Source organism: Lates calcarifer, linkage group LG7_1 (genome assembly GCF_001640805.2).
Source record: "Lates calcarifer isolate ASB-BC8 linkage group LG7_1, TLL_Latcal_v3, whole genome shotgun sequence".
NCBI classification, from domain to species: Eukaryota; Metazoa; Chordata; class Actinopteri; family Centropomidae; genus Lates; species Lates calcarifer.
The window spans coordinates 5925584-5951823 of NC_066839.1; the positions used below are offsets into that span (position 1 = coordinate 5925584).

Genomic DNA, 26240 nt, shown 5'->3' on the forward strand with positions numbered 1-26240 from the left:
TTGCATACAGGAGGTAAACTGCAGCATTACCATCAACATCACCTGTCACACACAAAAATATATATTTACATGTAAGATCATACAGAGATCTTTTCAAAGGCTGTTTCTACTCAGCCAGTGCCCTTTTTAAAACAGCTCCCAAATGTGACATCGGGGAGAATCATTTTTTTCTCCACCTGAGAGCCACATAATATTTCTTCTCACTATAGCCAGGAGCCTGTATTCACTCCAGCTTTCTATTAATCTCGACATGTGGAGACTACACAATGCTTCTGCATCCCTCAGCTACATGTGTTGTTCTCTGTCTCACAGGAGGCACTGAGCACCACGGAGACGGCATTGGCCATGAACAGGTACATCGGCTCGGCCCTGCTGCCTCTGCTGACCCGCTGCGCCGCTCTCTTTGCCAGCACGGAGCACTACGCACAGCTGATCGACTCCACGCTGCAGACTATCTACCGTCTGTCCAAAGGCCGCTCACTCACCAAAGCCCAAAGGGACGCCATTGAGGACTGTCTGCTGGCTATCTGCAAGTAAGGCCTGTCAGGCTTTGTCTGAGTGAAAATATCAGAGGGGAGGTGCACAGAGACTGCACCCTGTTATTTTTCAGACAATGCTGCTGTCAAATGGCTTGTCTCAGGCTTTGGTGCGACACATATTGAACAGCCCTCTTTTTCCACTTTGCTAGAGCATGTGGGTCTGTTCACCGAAAATCACAACCTACAGGAAACAAAGACTTAAATAATCTAGTTTAAGGTCAATATTATTTAGGGGCTAATTTAAACAAGCTTTTGCAATTTAGACTCAATAAGCTGCTTCAGAGTTTTTGTCTTCAATGCATTTCCGCACTGAAAGCAGGTTCTTTTTCAATGTGTTTATTTTGTTGAATTAATTACACCTGCATCTTTTTATTATGGCACATGGATGTGTATTGTGTGTCATACTATTTGTACAATTGCCATATTGTCAGTTTAGCTCTGTATGTTCCACATTTAGCCCCAGCAACATCATTCTGTATTGACAGGCTAATTAAGGATTTAAACCACGTAATGTTTGACAGAGTCTTTGACAGAGTTTGACCTCATTTGACCCTGAATCATGCAGCTTGGTGCATACAGTATGTCTGCTACATACTAAGGGTCTTATTAAAGAAAGTTTTCCTCTAGTGGAACTTGACTATGAGCACTTGTACCTTTCTACTCAGGTGCTCAACCTGATTTACAGCACAGTTGAGACTTGGATCAGTGACCTGTATTGCACTGTATTGTTATTTATCATGCCTACACATTCTCTACTATTGGAATCTATATTCCTTTGTTGAAATAATGCAATTCTTCAACTATTTCAAAGGCATCTTCGCCCCTCCATGATGCAGCAGCTGCTTAGACGACTGGTGTTCGATGTTCCCATGCTCACTGAATATTGCAAGATACCTCTCAGGGTGAGACACTGGATGCAGTTTCTTCTCATTATTGTTTGATTTATTTTGTGGAGAGTAGTATAGGATAATCAAAACAATCACAGAGACATCTTGTATCCCACAATCCATTCATCTTCCTAATTTCCTGTGTTGAACACTCAGAAATATGATTATTACCTCCTTCCACTCGAGCATGTCTTAAATTTGGCATTCTGTATTTTGCCCTATAAAGATATAATATACAACATAATGTTAATTTTGCTATGAAACAGTAGATCATACTTGTTTTTCTTTCAAAAAGAGCGCTCTCTCGTCATATTCCAACAATGTTAAATAATTTTAACCTGAATCCTTACATTGTCCTGTATCTCTGATCTCTAGCTGCTGACCAACCACTATGAGCAGAACTGGAAGTACTACTGTCTGCCGTCTGGTATGGGCGCCTTTGGCACAGCCTCCGAGGAGGAGCTCCTCCTCACCAAGAAACTGTTCTGGGGAATCTTTGACTCCCTTTCTCACAAGGTACGACCAGAAAGTATTTCTGAAGTTGACAGTATGTCCAAGGACCAAGAAATAACTTCGTTTTGGATGGCTGTCATACCTCTCTGTATTTTATGTATCTGTTCTTCCTCTTACTCCATTTCCATCTATACATTTCAATTGTCAGAAGACAAAGCAATATTTTCCCAACATCCCTCTCTGTTGCCTAACAAAATGTTTAGTAGTCTAGTGGTGTTTGCTCTCATAAAGCTTTTCTCTGTTTCCTGCTGTTTTTTATATTCTGTTTTCTGAAAATTCTAACTTTTCAACACTTGACCGTGGCTCTCCTGAGAGAAAAGTTCTTGGTAGTCAGAGGTAGTGAAGTGAAAGCTCAATGAAGTGCTTGTGAGCAGTGCAGCTGAGGCGAAGCCAAAACAGATGAATCATTTATCAGGCTGTGACAGGCCCTCGCTGGGTGCAGACTTTTCCAGCTTTCTGTCTCTCATTTTCCCTCCTTTTCTTTTTCTTTCCCTGGCTTTGCTCTGCTCAGTCTATCCATCTAATAATCTAAGCAGACATGACCCCCCCAAAAATGGAAAAATGAATGAGAAAATAGTGAGAAAGCCAGTTTGTAACCCTCCCCTCTGCTCTATCTGTCTCTTGTGTAGAAGTATGATGCTGAACTTTTCAAAATGGCCAAGTCATGCCTGTGTGCCATCGCTGGAGCCCTGCCTCCCGACTTTGTGGATGTCAGTCTCGGGGCAACACTGGAGAAACAGGCATCGGTGGATGCACAAGGCAACTTTGATCCCAAACCCATCAACACTGCCAAGTGAGTGTTCTGAAAATACACTGACTTTCTGAGAGACAAGAAGATTAAAAGGCGTCAATGTTGCAACTAATCAAACATTTAAACCTGATACACTCGCTTGCCAGTGAAAAAAAAAACCTGCTATTTAATTAAATTCTGTGTCTTTTCCTGGAGTGTTTGTCTACAGATCAAAACAAAGCTTTTATCTGATCAATATACAGGTAAAATGACTTTGTAATAGTAATAAATGTTTAACCATTTTCTCTACTTTGCAGTATCTCACTTCCTGAAAAACTTGAGTACATTGCCAACAAATATGCAGAGCATTCCCATGACAAGTGGTCCTCAGAGAAGGTTGGTCCCACTGTGGTCTTTTTGTCTTCCTCACTCATGCTGACATTTGGTGAATGATATCTCCCTAATGCAGGTGGAAGTGTCAGTATTAAATGCTACAAATTTATAACTTCTCTCACAGTATATTGGTCCTTATACGATTGCTTTTGTTTACCTGAAATGCACCCTGCCACATGACCTGTGATAAACTGTTGTTGCAGGTGTCAGCAGGATGGAAACAGGGAGACAGTGTGGATGAGCAGGGAAAAACCCATCCACTGCTGAAACCTTACAAGGCTCTGAGTGAGAAGGTACATGCACACTGCTACACATGCAGCTGCTGCTGCTACTAGGAGAGAAACAACCTCTTACTGCTGAATGTATATTATATACAAGTTAAATACATCTTTTAATGCAAGAAATACTGGCTTGATCAGCTTTTACTGTCAAATGTGTGTGTGTTTGTGTGTTCAATATGTAGGAGAGAGAAACATACCGCTGGCCAGTGAGGGAGTCATTGAAGAGCATGTTGGCTATGGGCTGGAACATTGAGAGGACCAAGGAGGGAGAAGCCATGTTCCAACAACGAGAGAGCGAAAAGCAACGAAAGATCTCAGAGGTAACATCTTGATCCATGCTCAACTTACTGTGACAATACTTGTCATCTGAATTAGTTGACAATACTAGGTCACAAATGTTTTCTTTGTAATACTTATTTACTGTTTCACTAACCGACATAATTCACAAGCTTCTCCTTTTTTTTAGGTTGTTTTTGTCCTCTGTGTTAATCAGCCTCAGTTTTTGTTGTGGTGTTTTGGTGCTGTGTTTAGCAGAGATAATTTATAATGGGACTCCATTAAAAAAGAATAAATGGGATGACCACTCCCTTCCCTGTAAGAATAATACACACAAAGCAACAAGGCAAATGGCTTGGATCAATAATGGTACCACTTAAACTTCTAGCTTCATTTATCATAGAAATATAATTTTTTAAATCTGTAATAACTTTGGCCTCATAAATACTGAAAAGTATTGCTGTTATAAGGAACTGAGAAGTAGCTGCTGCAGTTTCAACTCAACAAGGATACTGCGGAGTATTTTTTCAAAAATCAGGATGTCTGTGCTAAAATTGGACAAGTCAACTGCCTTCACAATTTGTTAAAAATATATGTTTATTACTAAATATACTTATGTGATTTTATTTTATGGTAGATCACTTCTCCTTCCAGTGTGTGTTGCAAAAGCTCTAATATATTAATATGTCTAACAATCTGAGAAATTTTGTCCTTTCAATTTTGGATCTGGTCTATGCTTAGATTTTCTCTCTCTGACTTTGTAGGTTAGTGGATTCAGCCCTGCTCCGATGGACCTGCATAATGTCACTTTGTCTAGAGAGTTACAGGTTGGTTTTCATTTGACTCTTTTTAGTTTATGCTCTGTCAGTCTGAAATGCAAAACTAGTATGAAAACATTCAAATCTGGTGAAATTTTCATCGTGAATTTGTCTGCAGGGGATGGTAGAAGTGGTTGCAGAAAATTACCACAACATCTGGGCCAAGAAGAAGAAAACTGAACTCATTAGCAAAGGTATGCAAATGGACGGTTTTAAAACGCACTTCAGCACTTCACCTCACCCTGGAAAAGTGAAACATTTATGCCACAGTAATTCTGACTAGTGATTTCAATAAATTTGTATGTGTTTTACATTCAATTTGATTTACCAGGAGGAGGGACCCACCCACTGCTGGTTCCCTATGACACCCTGACAGCTAAAGAGAAGTACAGAGACAGAGAAAAGGCCCAGGAGCTCTTCAAGTTTCTGCAGATCAGTGGCTATGCCATCACAAGGTCTCCTTTCATTCCCATGTGTCCTTTATGGTAGAATAAGTAAAAAATAAAATAATGTTATATGTTGCAAAAGCACAAAGCAGTTTAGAAAAAAATACAAAACTATATGTTTAGGGCAGAATTGAATCATTATTTTATCTATTTATTTACAGCATCTCCTTAAAGGTGCTATATGTAAGTTTTTGCTATCACTAGCTAACATTAGCATTAACAGCTGTTTACTTACCAAGAGCTTCAGCCATTGCGTTTACAAGACAAGAGGTTAGAATACATCCTCTGGGCAGAGCTACTTCTTCAGACTGGACGCTACAGTGATTCACTATCAGGAAGTGGTAATATGAGATGGGACAGGCCAGGGCTAGCTAGTTAGCATGTTAACTTCAGTAGAAGAAAAATGATAGAAGCAAAAGAAGTGTTACCATTGGTGTCTTGGTCTTAGCAAGTAAAGTAATGAAGTTTGATGCCAAACTCACAACATATCTTCTATACTGGAAAGTAAACAGCTGTTAATGTTAACATTGGCTATATAGCGATAGAAAAAACCTTGAAATTAGCATTGATTTCACATGGATTGACATTGGCTTTACTGTTGGTAATGTGATAGAGAGAAAGAGTTGTCATTTGTGATCCTTTAATCCCACAGAGGTCTGAAGGACATGGAGCAGGACTCATCATCCATGGAGAAGCGTTTTGCTTTCAAGTTCCTCAAGAGGCTGCTAAAATATATTGACTCTGCCCAGGAGTTTATTGCTCACCTTGGTGAGTCTGTGTCATTTTAAACACAGATAGACTGAGAATGTACACTGAGTACATTGATTAATAGTCTTCCATGACACTGACCTTGCCGCTCAACTTTCCTGTTAATCCAGAGGCTATGGCCACCAGTGGGAAGACGGACAAATCACCTCATGACCAGGAAATTAAATTCTTTGCCAAGGTCTGAAAGTCCATCAACACTACTTGCAAATTAGACACTGAAATCTTGATGAATATCCTTTACACTCATAGCTGCTTTTCCTCTTTCCAGGTGTTGCTTCCCTTGATAGATCAAACCTTTAAGAACCACTGTCTCTACTTCCTGTCCACACCCAGTAAGAACCTGAGCAGCTGCGGCTGTGCCTCCAACAAAGAGAAGGAGATGGTCACCAGGTACCGTGCAAAAGCAATGCGTAATCTCTGTCATTAGCTTTTCCACTGTCACGTTTTTTGCTGGTCAGATGGTTTTCTTGCTGTATGTAACATCCTCCCTTTTATCTCTATGAAGACTGCATAAAAAGAACTTTTCCTTCCTTGTGCTTTATCTTTTTTCAGCTCTTCTTTGTTCTCTCTGGAGCTTTTTGTTCAATACTTTTCTTACTTTCTGTTCCAGCCTGTTCTGTAAGCTGGCAGCTCTTGTCAGACACAGGATTTCTCTCTTTGGTAAGGTTGGCATTGCCTCTGTCTGTGTGTTTGTGTGCCTCTTTGCTTTGAATCTCTTTATATATCTACAGTAAATGTCTCTCTCACAGGGAGTGACTCAGCGATGATGGTGAGCTGTCTGCACATCCTCACTCACTCACTTGACACTAGGTAAGGAACAGTCATTAGTACTTAATCAAGTAGAAATTACATTTTACAAATTTAAATCAGATTTTTGCACACGTAGTGACTCTTTCATGCTCACTCCTTTTTCTCAGAACGGTGATGAAGTCTGGTGCAGAGCTGGTCAAAGCTGGGTTCAGGACTTTCTTTGAGAACGCAGCAGAGGATTTGGAGAAGCTGCTGGAGATGCTGAAACTGGGGAAATTCATGCAGTCCCGTGCCCAGATGAAGAGTGTCAGCCAGAGCATCAACTATGTGACTGTGGCCCTGCTGCCCATCCTCACCGCCCTGTTTGAACACATCAGGACACACGAATTTGGAGTGGACCTGCTGTGTGAGTTCATATTTCCACGCACATATGCCATTTGTTATTATTAATTTTGATTTACAAAAACACAAACATTAACCACAACTTTTATAAAACAAAAACTCACTTCTACTGATCTCTCTGATTAATGAAAATCTTTTCATTTAGTCACTCATGCCATAGTCACACTACATTGTTGTCTAAGAAAATAAAATGGAATGAAATTAAATGAAAAAAAAAGAAACAAAGGAGGTGGAGTATTGAATTAAGGCCATCCAAGTCCATGCAGTTCCCACATTTCCACAGTACAGATATGCCTGCCATTTTCAATAATGATAAACTTATGATTTTGTCTTTCTCTTTCTGTCATTTTTCAGTTTTGATTATAACCACATGATTTTGATTGGAAAAAGATGAATATTTCAAGGTTTTGTTTGTTTGTTTCAGTGGATGATGTGCAGCTCTCCTGCTACCGAATCCTGACCTGTTTCTACTCCCTGGGGACTGGGAAGAACATCTTTGTAGAGAGGTGGGAGGTCAAATGTCTCTTAAACTTTGCAGCAACAATGGGCAACACTGAACGTCTGACCATTAAGTTTAAGAATCCCTGGTAATGATGAATACTTGCTGTCATTTCCATGCTCCATGAGTTAATTAGTATAAAAGAACTGTGAAATAGCAATACATAAACTACATCACGCTTGTCACAGTTAATTAGAAAATGGCTGCTCAGCTTTTTCATTAACTCTTGTTTGTGACAAATAGACTCAGGACTTTCAGGATGATTTATAGTAGCTCATGTCCTCTAGTAAACCCTCCACTGATATGTATGCCACATTTTATGTGAAACATTATGTGTTAACAAAATGAAGACAGAGGTTTGGACTTTGGCCAGACTAGACAACAGCTGTATATATATATTAACGGAAATCTAATAAAAGAAAAATATTTCCTGGCTCAGGGAAGAGGACAGAACAGAAACAGTGAGTACTGTGAAATGGCTTTCATTAAAACCACTATTATGTGCAATTATTCCCTAACTGGCTGTTGCGCGGTCGTAAATCCTCCCAAAAATGTTGTGGAAGTGAAATGTTCTCACCTTGAGTCGACTCAAGCTATAAAATAACCAGCGAACAAGTTTGACCACAGCCTTAGCTCAGCCGTCTGGTCTAAATTTATCCTGATACCATGTGAACCCCAGCAAATGTTCTGTGTACTGGAAGTTCAGTGGCAGAGGAAGACTGAGTGTTGAAGACTGTCCTCGCACTAACCTCAAAATGTTTGCTTGCCAACACCTGGCATCTGGGACTACAGAGCTCTTTCCAAACAGAAGAACAAAGTGTTTGAGGACTTTTAATGTTGTATGTTGCAACAGTTCTTTACTGGTCAGCTTATTTTTTCCTATACATATGTATATATATATATATGTACAAACATATATTCCTTATTTTTTCAGGCATCTTCCTGCTCTGGGGGAGAGCCTGGCGACCTTGGTGGGAGCTATGCCTGTAGCTTTCCTGGAGCCCCACCTTAATGCCCACAACCCACTCTCTGTCTTCAACACCAAGACCCCCAGAGAGAGAGCCAGTGAGTTTCCACCTGATCTTTCTTCCCTAGAAACAGTTTGTCTTTGTGTCTAAATCATGATAACTGGTGTTTTTCTTTTCTAGTTCTCAGTATGCCGGACACGGTGGAGGAGATGTGTCCAGAGATGCCTCGTCTCGACAGACTCCTAAAAGATGTCAATGATGTCTCGGAGTCTGGTGCTCGCTACAGTGACATGCCACAGGTCTGAAGGGTTGATGGGATATTTGAATGTATACAGACTGCTGCATTTCTGAAGTGTTCAGACCTACAAAATGGTTTACTACATTAGCTGCTATTGAGTTATATCGTTGGAAGTGCAGGATCGAGTGTTTTTTTATTATCTCAGCCTCTGCTCCATCAGATTTGACCTTACTTTTTAAAATCTAGTATAGTTAACACGTAATATGTGCACATGAATCTGGGATATATCATGGTATGAATACATTCAGACCTAATGACCTCTTCTATTCAATAGATGTGACTATAAATTGTCAAACATAACACAATCTTGATTTCCTATTCTATCCTGCAGGTCATTGAGGTGATCCTTCCCATGCTGTGTAACTACCTCTCCTACTGGTGGGAGAAAGGTCCAGAGAATTCACCCTCAGGTGCTCAGTGCTGCACCATGGTGACCTCCGAGCACCTCAGCAGCATCCTGGGAAATATCCTCAGGATCCTCAACAACAACCTGGGCATTGATGACGCACCCTGGATGAAGAGGATTGCAGGTCAGCGGCAGGCTCAAAGCCGATTAATTGGTGTCAGGGTTCTCGTTGGTCAAATTGTGTTTTTCTCAGACTTACAAAGTCAGGGATTGTATTGAGTTCTCTGGGGATGTTAGTCAATATCAGAAGATTTTACAAATTCCAGGAATGTACATGTACATTGCATGAGGTGCTGTCTTTCTACACAGAGGTAGAAGCTGCTCTTTTCATCCCCTTTTCTCTTTTGAAAAACATAAATAAGGAAAGAGTCATATATAAGGTCAAGGAAACACTTGAGCATGATAATGAAATCTCTTTTAAATGAGGAAACCCACGTGGAAAACTAAAAATAATAAATTTTCAGTGCACACTCCTCAGTGGGAGTTCAAGAGAAGCCCAATTACATAATTGGCTGCTGAGGGGGCACATAGCCCAAGGCACACTTTGACTTCTTAAAACCACATTTGAATATTGTGCTTCTTACACATGTACAAACAAGGAAATTAGACAAGGGAAAAATTCACGCCGTGTCCTATATTAGAACTACTGCATTTGGAGAGACGGGTGAAAACAAAAGTGCTGATCCTGAAAAAGTAAGTTGAAAACTTAGAGTGAAACTAAGTGATGAATGTAGTTTGATAGTTGTGACAGTTTGACGCCAGAGCCACTTATCTCTGCGGACACAGGGAAAACTTTGGTGTCTGTGTTTTTTAAATCCTGGGTGCAAACCCTTCCCGACACCTCATTTATTATTGAAAGCATCAGTCTCTCTATCGAGAACATATTTTTCTTCTCTCTTGTCTCCAGTCTACTCTCAGCCAATCATCTCTAAGGCTGGACCAGATCTGCTGAGAACCCACTTCCTGCCCACACTGGACAAACTAAAGAAGAAGACAGTGAAGGTGAGAGCTTAAAATATACTGTACAGATTCTTACAGTTTTGACAGTGGATCTGCTACTCAGCGACACCTGTGGTTAGGCTTCATTTTCGCTGACACCATTAATAGCTGCTGAACCTGTAGAGAGTATATATGAAGCTGTCAGTCATCAGTGGAGCTGGTCTGAGAGAGTTAAAATACCTTTGTTCCACTTGCTGAAAGAGGGCGCAGATATGGGATTATCACCCTGGGGTTGGAAGGGGTCGTGTGTGAGGACATTTAATCTGATGAACCGATTGCCAAAGATAAGCTGTTGATGTGCTGCAAATGTAGGTTGTGGCTGAAGAGGAGCAGCTGAAGGCCGACAGTAAAGGTGACAACCAGGAGGCCGAGCTGCTCATCCTGGATGAGTTTGCTGTGCTCTGCAGGGACCTCTACGCCTTCTACCCCATGCTCATCCGTTATGTGGATAACAACAGGTACGACAGACATACTCACTTAATGTGAATGAGTTTTTATAGCAGCTAAACCAGAAAGATTTTCTGTTTTTTGCTGCCTTGCCTTTAGTTTCTCTCTGTATTATTGGATATTTACAGTGTCTATGCAATAGATGTAGGCTGGTTTTAAAGAACGAATGCTTACATATGATATGTGAAATGCTGAGATTTACATATGTAACCAAGATGTTTTTCCTCCACTCCAGGTCCAGGTGGTTGAAGGAGCCTGATGCAGGCTCCACTGAGCTCTTCAGGATGGTGGCTGAGATCTTCATCCTCTGGTGCAAGTCCCATGTCAGTTTCACTGTTTATTTATATCACAATATGCCGTTCAATGGGAGGATATTAGTCGTGAGGGTTTATTTACCTTTTTTCTTTGTCCTCTTAATGCAGAACTTTAAACGTGAGGAGCAAAACTTTGTGGTTCAGAATGAGATCAACAATTTGGGCTTCCTGACTGGAGAAGGCAAGACAAAGATGTCCAAGGTAAAGATATGGGATAATCCGCAGGATGTAGGTGGGTGCAAAATTACAAAATTTGAAGTGTTTTCAGTTTTTTCTGTTGACAGTAAATCCTACAAAAAAGACAAAAACTAACAATGAATGTCTCCTACTAACAAGACTAAGGCTGATAAATCATATCAGAATCATTGATTTATTGATCCCTGCAGGGAAATTGCTTTGTTACAGTTGCACAACACACAGTTAGGAAGATGAAGTAAGATAAGTAAAATAGTAATGAAAATAAATAAAAGATTCATGCAAGAAATCACTTAAATGAAAGTCAATGAGATTTTTTTCCCCTTGAGGAATCTTCTGTCTGTTTTAACTTCATATGGGCCAGAAATTAATTACTACAAACCAGAAATGTCATTACCCAGCTAAGAAACGTTGAAGTTAATGAAGTTATTTTTATTGATCTAATGGTTGGACTCCTTTTAGACTTGAAATTTACTCAGTAAAGCAGAGTTCACTCACTGGCCTCCCAAGAATAACTCCTTCCCTTCAGAAATGGACCTCTTCATTCTGGACGAAATCCATCCTCTGGTGTAATGAACCCAGGAGATGGAGCAGAGTACATCTCAGTCCTCTCTGGGTTTAATTTGGACTTCACTCACTTCTCTCCTGCTCTCCCCTTCACAACATCAGCACTTTGGAAATGCACACTGGTACTATATTTCAGAGACTCTGCTAATGAAAGGAAAAGTCCTCCTAAGCACTTCCTCCTGTGTTTTTAATCAGGGCTGAACAAGTTGATCATGCAGATGCGAGATGTTCTACAAATCAACTGTATGAGTTCACACCTCTTTAACTTCCCCTCAACATCCAGGGTTTATGACATGTGACATTTCATGTAGATGTTTGTCATAGTAAAGTCAGGTCATATATCTGGATGTTTGACAGGGTTTGGTCCAGCAGCTGCTCAACTAGCTGTCACTGGCTGACTTTGTTGTTTATTTGTTTTGGCAGAGCCGGACAGCTTATTTATAAGCTCTCTCGTGGTGTTTTGACACAATCACTCACAGTGAAAGAAAAACCTCCTCAGCTCTTGATCCTGGAAGATTCTGCTTGTTAACTGATTTATGTTGAAGCAGTTGGGTCCCTATTATGTGATTCATCTTGATCAGTGTTTTGAAGGTGAAACACATTTCCCGAAACCTGACCGCACAGTTTTATCATAGACAATAGTGCCTGTTGTGTTATTTTAAATCCAAAAATACTGAATTTGGATTAAAGAAAAAAGTTGAATTGTCAAAATGCTTCTCAGTAAAAACTGGAAAAAACAAAACAGCATCATTCTGAAGTGAATGATCAAAAACAGAGGATGTGATTACTTAATTTTGGAAGTAAACAATTCTTAATTTAACTACAGACGACAGCGCTAGAAAATGTTGGTAGAGGCAGAACTTTTCCATAAAGCATCAAGGAGGACCTGGACTCTTTGTACTCACTAAATAACAGTGATAATATAGTAGAATAAACTTTTTATTTTGCCTCTCTGTAGTCAGGTGGGGACCAGGAGAGGAAACACAAGCGGCGTCGTGGTGAATACTACTCCATCCAGACCTCTCTGATTGTCGCTGCCTTGAAGAAGATGCTGCCCATCGGCCTCAACATGTGCACCCCAGGCGACCAGGAGCTCATCTCTTTGGCCAAGATACGCTACAGTCTGGTAAGCTGACGAAATATGACCTGGTAGAAAGTTACATTTGGGTAACTTTTTAAATGCAGGAGGTCCAACATGTACACATAGTTTTTCTCTTGCGTGTCCTAATATTCAGGCTTATCTTAAGTTACTCTAAGTCTTCAATTTGATTCACTGATAGTGAGATAGTTTTAATGAAGTTGGAAGTTGAGGCTCTATTAAAGTGCATTATTAAGGTTCTTAGAGTGCAGCGTTTCTAATCTTCTATCAGAGATACTTTTATTTTGGAAGCTATTTCTTAATTGACCAGATTTGCATTACAGAGACCTCAGCTTCCACTTCTTCATGTTAGGTGTTATCCATAAAGAGAAAAAATTAATGATGCAAACTGAACACCTTTGCCAACTTAAAGTTTCTTTTTTGGTGCAGTAGATATGACAAATAGTTGTGATGGCTTCTTTTACTTTTTAACAGTATTTTAGCACTGCACTGCAATATAACTGTGTTACAATGAATGCTCTTCCCTTCATAGAAAGACACAGATGAGGAGGTGAAGGAGCATCTGCGTCAGAATCTCCATCTCCAGGACAAGGTGAGATCATGTTCTGTGCAGCAAGAACAGTGAAAGTAACAATAGATTTATAGGCACTGTAAAGTATACTTTTCTGTAGCTTATTTATTGATTGGATTGTTTATTGTGCCGCAGTCTGACGACCCAGCGGTTCAGTGGCAGCTGAACCTGTACAAGAATGTGGTGGTGAAGAGCGAGGAACCTGCAAACCCAGAACACACAGTGGACCGAGTCCAGAGCATCTCTGCTGCAGTTTTCCACCTGGAGCAGGTATAAACACAGCTTTCATTTAAATGTCTCATTAATGATTTATCATTTAACATGAAAAATATACTAAACAATAATGTGGTACTACTACAACACAGAAGGCAGCACTTTCTCTAATTATGGCAAATGCCTGTTGTTGGTGACACAGAGCCATAGCTTGAGGGGTGATGAATTAATTAGCCAGTTCCAGCTCAAATGTGAAGATTTGCAGCTTCTTCCTCCTGTTGTTGTATGTCACTCTGAGTTGAACATTTTGAGGTTTTAGACTTTTGGTCAAAAATGTCCGGGCTATTGTGACACAACATTCTGACATGAACTTATCAACAAAATCCAAAAGTGACCAACAGATTAGTGACTAATGACAATAATTGTTAGTTGTAGTCTTTTATGTAGTACCAAGGTAATACCTTACCACGGTCTCTAATGCATTATCTTGATAAAATGCCACATAAAGCATCTTAATTGTAAATACTCTCCTGATCCCAACTTTGCTTCATTTCCTTGTCTCTAAGGTGGAGCAGCCTCTGAGGAATAAGAAGTGTGTGTGGCAGAAGCTGCTGTCCAAACAGCGTAAGCGTGCTGTGGTGGCTTGTTTCCGTATGGCTCCACTCTACAATCTACCCCGGTGAGTCTTTTTTTTTTTTTTTTTTTTACTCAGTCACACCTCTAGAACTGATACACAATGTCAATTATTAAAAATATTGACATTAACTTTTTAAACAGCCCAGTTAAGACATTTGCTTTGTCTCAATCTAACTGTACATAACAAGCAATCACCAAGTAGTCGTTGGGGGGGGGGGCATTTTTTCTTGATTGTGTGCCCGTGTAAACCCCTCATCACCTCCCTAATGACATTCTCTCCTCTGTGTTGTTTTTTTTGCATAACACTACCTCATCCTCCCTCAGATACAAAAATAATAATTACTTCCTGAATGGCTATCGGGAGGTTTGGCTGGAAAGGGCGTTCAAAGCCTCCAGCTTTGACCGCCTGTTCTCCCTGCTGACGGTAAAGTGAAACTACGGGGCGAATGCTTCATCTGTTCAAACCCCCCCTTCATCCACCAGGCTGTGGACCGATCTCTGCCTAGCAACCAGTTGTTTCTGCACTGTTGATTCTGATTGGTCAGCTAGAGTGAGCCCAAGAATTGATGGAAACAAACTTATTTGGAAAAGTGGAAACGCACTGCGAGCTGCAGGCCTCTGTTTCATTTCAGGTGAACCCTGAAGGAAGGAATGAAGAAAGGAAAGAAGAAGAAAGAGAGAAATCTATTTAACACAATCCTGACTTTGATAAGTTGACTAGTTGTTTTAAAACATTATGTTTGGTTACAGTAAGATATAAAAAAGTTGCTTTATGTCATTTTGCTTCCTGCTATTATTGGTGATTTAAAGATTTGTTTTTTATCTGACATTTTGCCAAAGGTTGTGCAGTTTTACAACTCATCTCTGTGAAGGAAAATATGTGTTAAACTAATAATTACAAGGAAAAAAGATAAGCTATTTCACTGATCCACTGATGTGTTGGAAAACTGCACATCCCCCCCTAAAGTGTGCATGCTCCTCTAATGATTTTTACAAACCCAATGGAAGTAACTGCAGCTGCCAAATGTGACCAGTCAGAAGAGCCAGTGGGTCCCACATTGACCAATCACCACCCTGCCTGAAATGCACTTCCTGTAACCCCTTCCTCCCCCCTACATCTCTCCTTCCTGTCTCCTCCAAAAACTCACCAGAACCCGCCCTAATGCCACTGTACCTCCCTCCCCACTCCCCTCCATTCCTCCCCACCTCCCCTCACCTCCCCCCTCCCCAGGCATCGCGCTATCAACCTCTTCATCCCGGCCTATCAGAGACTTTGGATAGAGGCAGAGGAGTACTCCTTTGAGGAGAAGCTAGTTCAGGATCTGGCAGTAAGTACTGGGCTCGCCTTGCCCTCGCCCCGCGTGCCCTGCGTTGGCACCCCTCTGCCAGTCCTGTCTGCCGAATGCTTCTTTAGCTCCGCGCCTGTCGAGTCTTGGGAGCGCGCCCGGGTGGGGACCTCGCCCAAAGCACCCAGGGGCCCCCGCTCTAGGCGCGCAAAACCCTTCAAACAGAGATCCGTCAGGGGTCAGAGGCTGCATGACCAACTCAGGAGACACAGGGCCAGCTCCGGCGCTCACAGCTCTAGAAAAGCAGGCTATGCCTTTCTGACAGCAGTGGTAAGGAGGGCCTTTCACTACAGTAGGAGACTGTCACTAGCTGTTTGGCTGTCAGATCTGGATCCAACCCATCAGTTGTCTTTTCGCTGTACTCTGTAAGTCTGTAGTGTGAGTGTGAAGGTGACGTTACAGTACGTTTTGTGGCCGTGACGTCAGTGGCATGCTCGCGTAGTCATGTGAAGACCACATTTCATGTTAGATCTTTGTATTCAGATGTGCAGCAAATTCATCAAGACACTGAAACTGTGCCATTGAACAAGATTAAAGGACAGCTATAGCTAGTGTGGCACCACTATCTTATTTACTGTTCTTGTTGGGAAGAAGATTATCTTTACTGTCAGTTTTATTCTACAACTCTGTCAGATTAGTTTGGACTCTTGGAGATTTGTGTAGCTGTGATAGTCCCTCAATGTCAGGCTCCTTTACTGTCAGGATCATTCTTCATGTTCAAAGTCATATCACCAAATGGCTTACTGCTTGCATCTGTTTGCTGTAACATGCATGTATTTGAGAACTGGTTCCAACACCGTTCATCATCATCACTCTTTAACTTCCACGTCCTGTCATCTCCACGGATCACCGGGACATGACAAAAACTCACATGCATGTCGGTGCTAGTTGAGTGTTAATGACCCATTTCAGTGTTTTCGACAAAGGTGTGAATGGGCACAATTGTCCGTGAGTTTGTGAAGATAAAGAAACATGTTGCTGAGTTGAAGCTGTGTTGGGATGAACAGTGTGATCACATGAGATTTGGGCAGGGCTAACTGTTCACCCCTGTGGATTCCTGCAGAAAACCCCCATGAAGATTGTGGAGGAGGAGGAAGAGGAGGTGGCTGAGATCCAGCCCGACCCTCTCCATCAGCTCATCCTCCACTTCAGCCACAACGCTCTGACAGAGAGAAGGTGAGAGGGTTAAATCACTGAGCATAAGAGCGAGTCTGTTACAGTGAGTGTGCATGTTAACAACAATATACAAACAGTTATTCAGTGTGACTTGACTTAACTTTTTTTCAGTTACTTGGAAGAAGATCCTTTGTATATTGCGTATGCAGACATGATGGCAAAGGTAGTGGACTTCTAAGTTCTGTTTATTAATAAATAAACCTGGTCAAACTTTCCACAATTAAATGAAACTTTGAATGTTGACCCTTGCCTCTCCAGAGCTGTGCAGAGGATGAGGAGGAAGAAGAGGAGGAAGGGAAAGAAAAGACATTTGAGGTACTCCTGTTCATTCATAATCCTTGGTAGCAATTGTTGGAAATGTCCCTTTTTCTAATTACTGTGTGTGTGTGTGTCTGTGTGTGTGTGTGTTGTTTTTCAGGAAAAAGAGATGGAAAAGCAGAAGATCCTGTATCAGCAGGCGAGGCTGCACGCCCGTGGGGCTGCAGAGATGGTGCTGCAGATGATCAGCGCCAGTAAAGGTAATCACCAACTGATCATTTGTGCTACACAGCCAATTAACACTTATCTACTATTATCTTTATTAGGCATGACCTGCTCAATATTTTCAGGGGAGTTTAAGGGGAATCAGCCCTTAATGTAATGTTGGACACCCGGCACTAATCCTGTCATGGAGGTTTTTCTTGGTCCACAGCCACTTACAACATTACATTTTTAAAATTTTAGTAATTAGCTCTTTTATTTTTTGGTGAATATTTTTTTCCCTTGACGACCTAATTCTATGAGAATTCCTTCTGCTGATAAGCCACCCAATTTTCTGGTGTTGACTAGGGAGTTTCAGCTGTATATGAGGTGTAAATGCATTTAATTACTGACAAGAATAAAATGCTGTGGGAGACACTGAATAAACAATAAATGTCACAAAAAGCCAATCTTCAGTTTATTTTTGCAGAGCCCACTGAATTGTTGCAGGGATTTAATCTTTTGTATGAGTCAGACTTGCTCCTGTCTCCCATGTTCTCTGTGTCCTGAATTTAACATAACATTGTTCCTCTGCCATCAGGTCGTTTAGGCCCCATGGTGACTTGCACCCTCAAACTGGGAATCTCCATCCTAAATGGAGGCAACGTGCAAGTTCAGCAGGTCAGCTTAATAATTTTATTTGTCCCTCTAATTCCTCTCTCCAAATATCAGAATGTTCACTGGCTGGTATAGCATTGTGGTTTGTTACAGGAGAATTTTTAATGCTTCTCTTTTATGACAGAAAATGCTTGATTACCTGAAAGAGAAAAGAGATGCAGGCTTTTTCAAGAGTCTCTCAGGACTAATGCAGTCTTGCAGGTACTGTGATATTTCTGTCTCTCTGCTGCAACAACAGGAAATCAGTGCAGACATCAAGCGCTTTTATTTCACCCATGAATTTCTCTCTTTAGCGTCCTGGACTTGAATGCATTTGAGAGGCAGAACAAAGCAGAAGGACTTGGCATGGTGACAGAGGAAGGTTCAAGTAAGTGAAGAGATATCTTATTAGACACGTATTGTGATATTCTATATATCCTGTTTTCTCTTCTTAGACTTCTAAGCTCCACTTTTTTTGACACAAGTTTGTCTTGAAGTTCAGTACTTGCCTGTGGAAGCACCTGATTTTACTCTTGATCACAGAACAACAATATATTCTACCCCTTTTCCCTTCACTGAGCTAATGCTGAACCATGACAACTGCATAACCCCAGTGTCCATTAAAAGAAATGCTAGTTCCTAATTAGTAGTTTCTGTATGGCCTTCATAGTTAAATCAATCAAAATTACATTGCTATTAATGTGAATTTTGATTTTAAAAAGTAGTTTGCTGCTTGTGCTACGGTCTTGAAGTCACTTAAGTCATCAGTGTGGTGTCTCTTAATGTCGTCTTTTTTAGTCAACAAAGCAGGAATGAGCTGAGCTATCAAGCATGTATTCCAGGGATTTAGCAAACTGTAAACTTTCCCTCTGTCAACTTGATATTTTGGGCATTGAGGTAGGTGTCCAATCATCTGTAGAGTCAAAATATAAAACATGCAGTCACAGATGACATGGTCCAGCATTAAAACCAGCGCCTCTGTCTTTCTCCAACTGACAACACAGACACTCTCACCTTATGCTTTTCACATCAAATTATGTCCGTCTCTTCATCATTCAGCCCTCTGCTAAACATTTCCACTGAGTTCTGTGTTTAACAAATCACTGTTACTACTCGTGTCTCTGTTAATGTTATGAATTTTTCACCATAACTGAATTCTTATTTGATGCTCATCTCGTTAGATGCAACATAGACACAGCCCAGGCCTATGATTTTCCCCCCTCGTCTAAAACTGTTTTTTTTTTTTTTTTTTAACTGCATGACTTTGTTTTTCAGTCGTAGCCAATATATTCATATCTTCTTCGTATTGTAACTCAATGTCCTCTCTTTTTGCTTATGTCTTCGTGTATTGTCTCCTTCCTGTCATTTTAAAAACCCATCGATGGCAGTCCACACTGAGCGGGGTAAATAGCAAATTTAGATCATCCTGATATGGCTATGCTTCCACCTTGAATGTCTTCTCCATATCTGTGGTCCATACTCCCTGCTTTATTTGGTACCAAGCCCCTTTTCCTCCCCCCATGCCCAGATGTCTGTAGGGACACACTGTGCATGCCGACTGTTAGAGTGTACACCGAAAGTGGATCTTCAGAATCCAATGCCTGTCCGTTTGTGTGATATTTGTTCCCATTCCCTTCATGTTAACATTTACTAATGCAAATCCTATTACTGATGCTCAAAATTTGCGTTCTAAGGCTATCAGTGCCACCTCCCAAGGGTTTGACTGAAGGTTCGTGGACTCTTCCACAGCCTAAGCAAAGCTTTGTCTTGCTTTGGACTTGGGGCCTATTTCACAAAGCTGGTTTCCATACAGATGTCTTAACTTTCACATGGATTTATCTGCTCACAGAAATGTACTTTTGCTCATTTTGTATAGACCTGTTGACTGGATTATCTAGTTGATTTCTTTCTAAGCGAATTCTGTAACCACAGCTGTCTACTGCTTTTGTTTCTGAAATGATATCCTACAACAGGCCCATTCCCGGCCTGCATGTGAAAGTTATCAAACTTCCTCCAGCTTATGGAAATGTCCTAGTGTTTCACTGTTGTTTAATGTAAGAGCATTGTTTCAAAAATAAAGCACTTTGGATTCAGTTTTGAACCTGCAATCTAAAGGCACTGGACTACAAAAATGTTTTGAACATGAATCCTGTCCTGCTTGCCTCATATTGATTGCTTTTGAGGGAGGTTTCACATATTATTTAGACCTCCTCATATAGAGTCAATAAGGACTTAAATTACTCTGTGTGAGGATTTCAACTGTTTTCACCAAGATGTCTTCTCTCTCAAGGCTCCAAGGTGCTACAGAATGATGAGTTTACTAAAGATCTTTTCCGATTTTTGCAACTTCTGTGTGAGGGGCACAATGGAGGTGAGGTCACATTCATGTGTTTTTTAAAGTCATTCATTTTCATCAAAAGCAGGAGCATCTTATTGTTTGGTTAAATTTATTTTGTACACTGTTTAATAAGAGACAACAATGGATCATTAGAGTTTGAAAGGATGAGAAAAATACTAAAAAATATATTTGTTTCTGTCAGATTTCCAGAACTTCCTGCGAACCCAAACTGGAAACACAACCACAGTTAACATCATTATCAGCACTGTTGACTATCTGCTCCGCCTTCAGGTGTGTAAAACTCACATGTTAAGTCACAGAAATGTAGACTGCCTCCATCTTTATTATCATTATCACCATCATGGTCACTGTAATTATTCACACTGTTATTCATTGTTTATTTCATCAGTTTACTAATGTGACCCACCTCTGTAGGAATCCATCAGTGACTTCTACTGGTACTACTCTGGCAAAGATGTCATTGACGAGACTGGAAAAGTCAACTTCTCCAAAGCTTTATCTGTAGCCAAGCAGATATTCAACTCACTCACTGAGTATATTCAGGTAAGAAGATGAGCCTCAGTCAGCAATGTAAAAACTTTTACTTTCATTTATTACTTTCATAAATATTTTACGTGCCCCCCCCCCCCCCCCCTTTGCGTGTCCTCTTTCAGGGCCCATGTATTGGGAACCAGCAGAGTCTGGCTCACAGCAGACTGTGGGATGCAGTAGTGGGCTTCTTGCATGTATTTGCCAACATGCAGATGAAGCTTTCTCAGGTACACTAAACCCTGCATTTTTTGTACTTCTGCAGCATATTTTTACAACAACTAAAGAACAGATATAGAGATAAACAGTAGAGCAACTATGTTAATTGAAACCTGTCTCATGTCACAAATATTAATTTAGAACTGAGCCATTGTTTCAATCAATTTATAGAAATAAGATATATCTTATCAGATTTTTTGAAACTCCCAAATATTAAAAAACATCTAAGTGCTTTATGTGACTACACAAGCTAACCATTAGATTTTACCAGACTACTAAAGTGCCTTTATTTGATAATACTCTTGCAATTACCAATGAACAGGTATGTAAACAACTTTGTGTCGCAGAATAAAGATTTAAGAAAACATCTCTTATCTCTCCTCTTATATCCTTTTAGGATTCCAGTCAGATTGAGCTGTTGAAGGAGCTGATGGATTTACAGAAGGACATGATTGTCATGATGCTGTCTCTGCTAGAGGGTAAGAGCCTGAAGCTGCCATTCAGACATGACGAAGAAATTACAAGAAACATGGTCAAAATCAATATGTTGACACATCTGAGATGACACTGCTACATGTTTATGATTTTGAGTACATGATGCCTTTTGTGTTTGTAAATGGCTGTTGCTCGCTCCTCAGGTAATGTTGTAAATGGAACGATTGGAAAGCAGATGGTTGACACTCTGGTGGAGTCTTCTAACAACGTGGAGATGATCCTCAAATTCTTCGATATGTTCCTCAAATTGAAGGATCTGACGACCTCGGACAACTTCAGGGAGTACGACCCCGAGTGCAAAGGCATTATTTCAAAGAAGGAGTTCCAGAAGTCCATGGAGAGTCAGAAGCAGTACACCCAGTCTGAGATCGATTTCCTGCTCTCAGTGCGCGGAGGCCGATGAGAATGACATGTTTAATTACAAGGAGTTTGTGGAGCGATTCCACGAGCCAGCCAAAGATATCGGCTTCAACGTGGCAGTGCTGCTGACCAACCTGTCCGAACACATGCCACACGACTCCCGACTCGGCACCTTCTTGGATCTGGCGGAGAGTGTGCTCAGCTACTTTGAACCTTACCTGGGTCGTATTGAAATCATGGGCAGTGCGAAGCGCATCGAGAGGGTTTACTTTGAGATCAGTGAGTCAAGCCGCGAGCAGTGGGAGAAGCCGCAGGTCAAAGAGTCCAAGCGTCAGTTCATCTTTGATGTGGTCAATGAGGGCGGAGAGAGTGAGAAGATGGAAATGTTTGTGAATTTCTGTGAGGACACCATCTTTGAGATGCAGCTGGCCTCGCAGATCTCTGAGCCGGACGTGGTCGAACAACCCGAGGAGGAGGAAGAGGAGGATGTACACAGCATCCTGGACGACCTAGCTGGAGAGGAGGGAGGGGCCTCGGAGTCGGCCTCTGCCTTCACCACTGCATGCTCCTCGGTCAAGAAGAAAATTGCGAATGTTCGCAATATTTTCTCTGTGAAAAACTGTACGCAAGCAGTTCAAGAAAATAAAGAAACTGAGTGTCAGGGAGATTATCACAGGCTTCTTCTCCTTCTTCTGGATGCTCTTTACTGGCTTCTTCAAGGGAATCTACAGCCTCATCTTTGGTTTCTTCCACGTCATCTGGTCCTCCATGTTTGGCGGCGGCCTGGTTGAGGGTGCCAAGAACATGAAGGTGACAGACATCCTTGGAAACATGCCTGACCCAACTCAGTTCGGCATCCATCGGAGATGTGATAGAAGGAGAGAAAGTGGAGGCCATAGAGTCATCGGGAAGCTTGGATACAGCCATGGCGCCAGCAGGGGACATGGTAGAGATGGACATGATGTTGGAGCTGCTATCGGCGCCGAAAAAGGAAGGAGGGAAACACGTGGAGCCCGGCCTGGGTGATGTTTCTGAGCTGAGTGGAGAAACATCTTCTACTGATCACAAAAAGGTTTGCAGTCAAAATTCACTAACTGTGTGATTAATGATTTTTAACTCTGTAGGTATCTGTTTTCCTTTCATCACTGCCAGTCTCTCAGCTCACTGATATATTTAACTCATGCAGAAAGCTGCTGCCAAGCCCGTTGAAACCCCTGAGAGCGAACCAGAAAAAGCAGAGTGAGTGAAACCGTGTTAAAAAAAAAAAAATAAATCAAACAGGATAAAAAAAAAACTGTAAGGTAAAAACTGTTTTGACTAATACAGCACAGAGAACCAGGAGAAGGAGGATAAGCCAAAGGAGGAGGAGGCTAAGGAGCCAGTGACCGAGGAGAAGCCCAAGGCCAGATCGAACCAGCACAAAGAGCCGGCGCCTGCCTTCATGTCCAATATCTTTGCTGCGTTGGACATCTACGTCACCAAGATGCTGGTGAGCCCTGACACTGTTCTGTCAGCTGAATTGTTTGTGGCTTTGCTGGAGACAAATTCCTCAGTGTAATTTCTGTGGGTGTCTTATTCTCCTTACAGAACTATCTGGCTCGTAACTTCTACAACCTGCGTTTCCTGGCTCTGTTTGTGTGTTTTGCCATCAATTTCATCCTGCTCTTCTACAAGGTAAATCTGTAACTAAAAGATTAATCAATTGGCTGATCAACAGAAAATTCATCAGCAACTATTTTGATTGTCATATTGATCATTTTCAGACATTTTTCCAAGCAAAAGTGCAGAACATTTCCTTTTTTAGCATCTAAAATGGGGGATTTGATCCTTTTCTTGTCATACATGATAGTAAACTGAATTTCTTTGTTGACAGAGCAAGACAGTCGAAGACTTCAATTTGGTCTGTGGGAAATTATTTCATCCATTCACTATTTTCACTATTTTCTGGCAGTTGATAGACAAATGGATTAATCAGTCATTAAAAAAAAAGAGTAATGAAAATTATTGTTACTTGCAGCTGTAAACCAAAGCCCAAACACAAGCTTTCTTTTAATGTCATGATTAAGTCATTAGTTGCTTATGTCATCATATAACAGTATCTGCATCATGTGATCATGTGAAATGTATGCATTAATCCCTCTACTCTCAATAGCAACAGGCTACTATGAGAAATATGTTTTAAAATTTTACTGATACAGTATCTGCTTATCAGCAATACAAAAACACAGCTTCTCTCTCACTGATATAAACTTGTGTTTCTACAAAACCTCGTCAGACTTCTCAGATGTTTTAACATTTATATCAATTAAAAAAAGAGTATTCATCTGACCAGACCTTAAATGTCAACTTTTTGTTTTCATTCAACTAATTTCATGAAAAATGGCTGCAGTTCTTCTGAAGCTGTGTGATGCTTAAGCAGTTTGATTTAGTCTGATTTTCTGTTCATTGCTATGTCATAGCAGATTTCAATGTAATGGTAACTAACAACCCTGGAAGATGTTTTAGGGAATCTGAGGGACAGAAAGTGTAAGAAATGTTTAATGGGAAGGTACAAAAAGACTCCAAATGGCACAGATGTTTCATTGTATACATGATATATTTTGCTCTGTAGGTCACTGAAGAAGCTGATGAAGAAATTCCCGATGAAAACCGCTGGGGTGGCGACGAGGAGGATGACGAGGACACACTCTTTGACATGGATGAGTTTGTGCTTCAGGAGAGCACTGGCTACATGTTACCAACGCTGCGCTTCTTGGCTATATTCCACACCGTCATCTCGCTCCTCTGTTTGGTCGGGTACTACTGTCTGAAGGTGAGTGTATTTATGGTACTGTTACTGCTTTAACAGCCTGTGTTCACTTAGCTGAGTAAGTAAAGTTACAGTTTGAATTGTCCGTCTTAATGTTGTGCTCTTAGGTTCCTCTGGTGGTGTTCAAGAGGGAGAAGGAGATTGCCAGGAAGCTTGAGTTTGACGGTCTCTACATCACAGAGCAGCCGTCTGACGATGACATCAAGGGCCAGTGGGATCGACTCGTCATCAATACCCCGTGAGTCGCTCACATTTACACGAGTCTCACAGTCATTAATGAGTTACCTGGATCCTTTAACAAAAACAGAAACTGGCTGCTCACTAATTCATCTGCACTGTTTGTGTTGGTTTGTTTTCAGATCAGTGTGCAGTCTTTCTCAGAGATGCCATAGCAGATATTTATAGATATTTATTAAAAAAAGAAGAAATATAGATCAATCAGTAATGAAAAGTCATTAGATGAAGTTCAAGTAGCAGCTGTACAGTACAAAAACTCTGAAACACATTATATCTAAACTTTGTTGTTGATGAGGCCAGAAGAGTTGACTAATCTGTGTCTCTTATCAAATAATTTTTATAGTTTTTACAGCTGAACTAAGTCCCACTTCTACGTTCTGTTACAGGTCTTTCCCCTAGCAACTACTGGGACAAGTTTATCAAGCGCAAGGTGAGTATCTTGACACAGTATTTGTAAAGTATTGACCTGTATTGATGAACGCAAACATGATGAGAGTCAGTAGGATCCATCAAAGCTGACAAAGTAGTTACAGCTGATCAGCCTTACACACAAAAATATAACTAAATAAGTACTAATATTTTATCTGTGAATCAGAATCCCTAGTTAGTCATGTCAGGAATACTTTATGACTATATGATTTGATGAGATTTTGTTCCATCCGTACAGAGGAGTGTTTAATATATACATTCTCTGAGGTAGTCCGCAGTGAAAGGGCAGTAAAATTCAGCTCTGCTTCATGCATCAACCTTAAAAAAAACACTGCCTTAACATTATATTTTTTCACAGTTGCTATACCTTCTCTAAAAATAGACTAGGACATTTTGAAACAAAGTGGTGAGGCTGACCTTTACTGTTCCCTGTGTGTTTGTGTAGGTGATCAACAAATACGGTGACCTGTATGGAGCTGAACGCATCGCTGAGCTCTTAGGCCTGGATAAGAGCGCTCTCGACTTTGACCCCACAGTGGAGACTGTAGAGAAGGAAGCCTCTCTGCTCTCCTGGTGAGAACTCAGTCCTTGCTTCTTCCCCTTCTTAAGGGCTGACCATACTCCAATATGGATGTGAACACGAATAGTGAAAGTCTTTGTTTATACAACATTGGGTGTCTGTATAGAAGGAGGTGTATATGTACAGTATATGCAGGCAGGGAGTGGCTGGCCAAGAACAGGTTCTGATGGCTTGATTAGGATTGTTAAAATTGTACTCAAAAGACTTTTCAATTAGGGCTTGGCTCAGGCCCGAATGTTTGAGCATTACCTGATTCAAACATGTAAAAACTGAAGCTGCTGGATTCAGGAATAAAAGTTCATCCTTGAGTTTAGACACATTACAATCCAGCAGCCCCACATTTTACCAATAATTAACACAAAAGACGGACAGAAATATCTGCTCTTACTCCAGACTGAACACACTAGATTTATAGAAAACCAACTAATCATCCTCTGTATCAATAGATGTTTATTTTTATGTTTGCATGTCAGCAACATGTTTTTTTCTCATTGACAGGCTGAGCTCCATCGATACAAAGTACCACATCTGGAAACTGGGCGTGGTTTTGACTGACAATGTAAGTTTATTT

The 26240-nt window shown here is 40.9% G+C and overlaps 1 protein-coding gene across 1 annotated transcript in view; it reads left to right on the plus strand.

Annotated features, from left to right (window-relative positions):
• The window catches only part of ryr3 (ryanodine receptor 3), a 107148-nt gene that overhangs the window by 74253 nt on the left and 6655 nt on the right, over positions 1-26240 (plus strand). The window contains 55 exon segments of the mRNA XM_051071777.1: positions 313-533; positions 1351-1441; positions 1802-1942; positions 2569-2732; positions 2987-3065; positions 3266-3355; positions 3526-3663; positions 4384-4446; positions 4556-4631; positions 4769-4892; positions 5536-5651; positions 5762-5829; positions 5920-6041; positions 6262-6311; positions 6401-6461; positions 6569-6807; positions 7228-7309; positions 8237-8367; positions 8451-8569; positions 8900-9098; positions 9882-9976; positions 10286-10431; positions 10656-10743; positions 10843-10935; positions 12455-12622; positions 13128-13187; positions 13302-13436; positions 13946-14058; positions 15247-15343; positions 16425-16537; positions 16649-16700; positions 16796-16852; positions 16956-17055; positions 17598-17677; positions 17799-17875; positions 17968-18041; positions 19042-19056; positions 19944-20024; positions 20194-20282; positions 20427-20555; positions 20666-20770; positions 21157-21238; positions 21398-21639; positions 21641-22234; positions 22236-22475; positions 22477-22686; positions 22801-22853; positions 22941-23103; positions 23202-23288; positions 24226-24426; positions 24531-24661; positions 25047-25053; positions 25055-25090; positions 25535-25662; positions 26168-26228. Of these exon segments, the coding sequence (XP_050927734.1) occupies positions 313-533; positions 1351-1441; positions 1802-1942; positions 2569-2732; positions 2987-3065; positions 3266-3355; positions 3526-3663; positions 4384-4446; positions 4556-4631; positions 4769-4892; positions 5536-5651; positions 5762-5829; positions 5920-6041; positions 6262-6311; positions 6401-6461; positions 6569-6807; positions 7228-7309; positions 8237-8367; positions 8451-8569; positions 8900-9098; positions 9882-9976; positions 10286-10431; positions 10656-10743; positions 10843-10935; positions 12455-12622; positions 13128-13187; positions 13302-13436; positions 13946-14058; positions 15247-15343; positions 16425-16537; positions 16649-16700; positions 16796-16852; positions 16956-17055; positions 17598-17677; positions 17799-17875; positions 17968-18041; positions 19042-19056; positions 19944-20024; positions 20194-20282; positions 20427-20555; positions 20666-20770; positions 21157-21238; positions 21398-21639; positions 21641-22234; positions 22236-22475; positions 22477-22686; positions 22801-22853; positions 22941-23103; positions 23202-23288; positions 24226-24426; positions 24531-24661; positions 25047-25053; positions 25055-25090; positions 25535-25662; positions 26168-26228 (6576 nt within the window).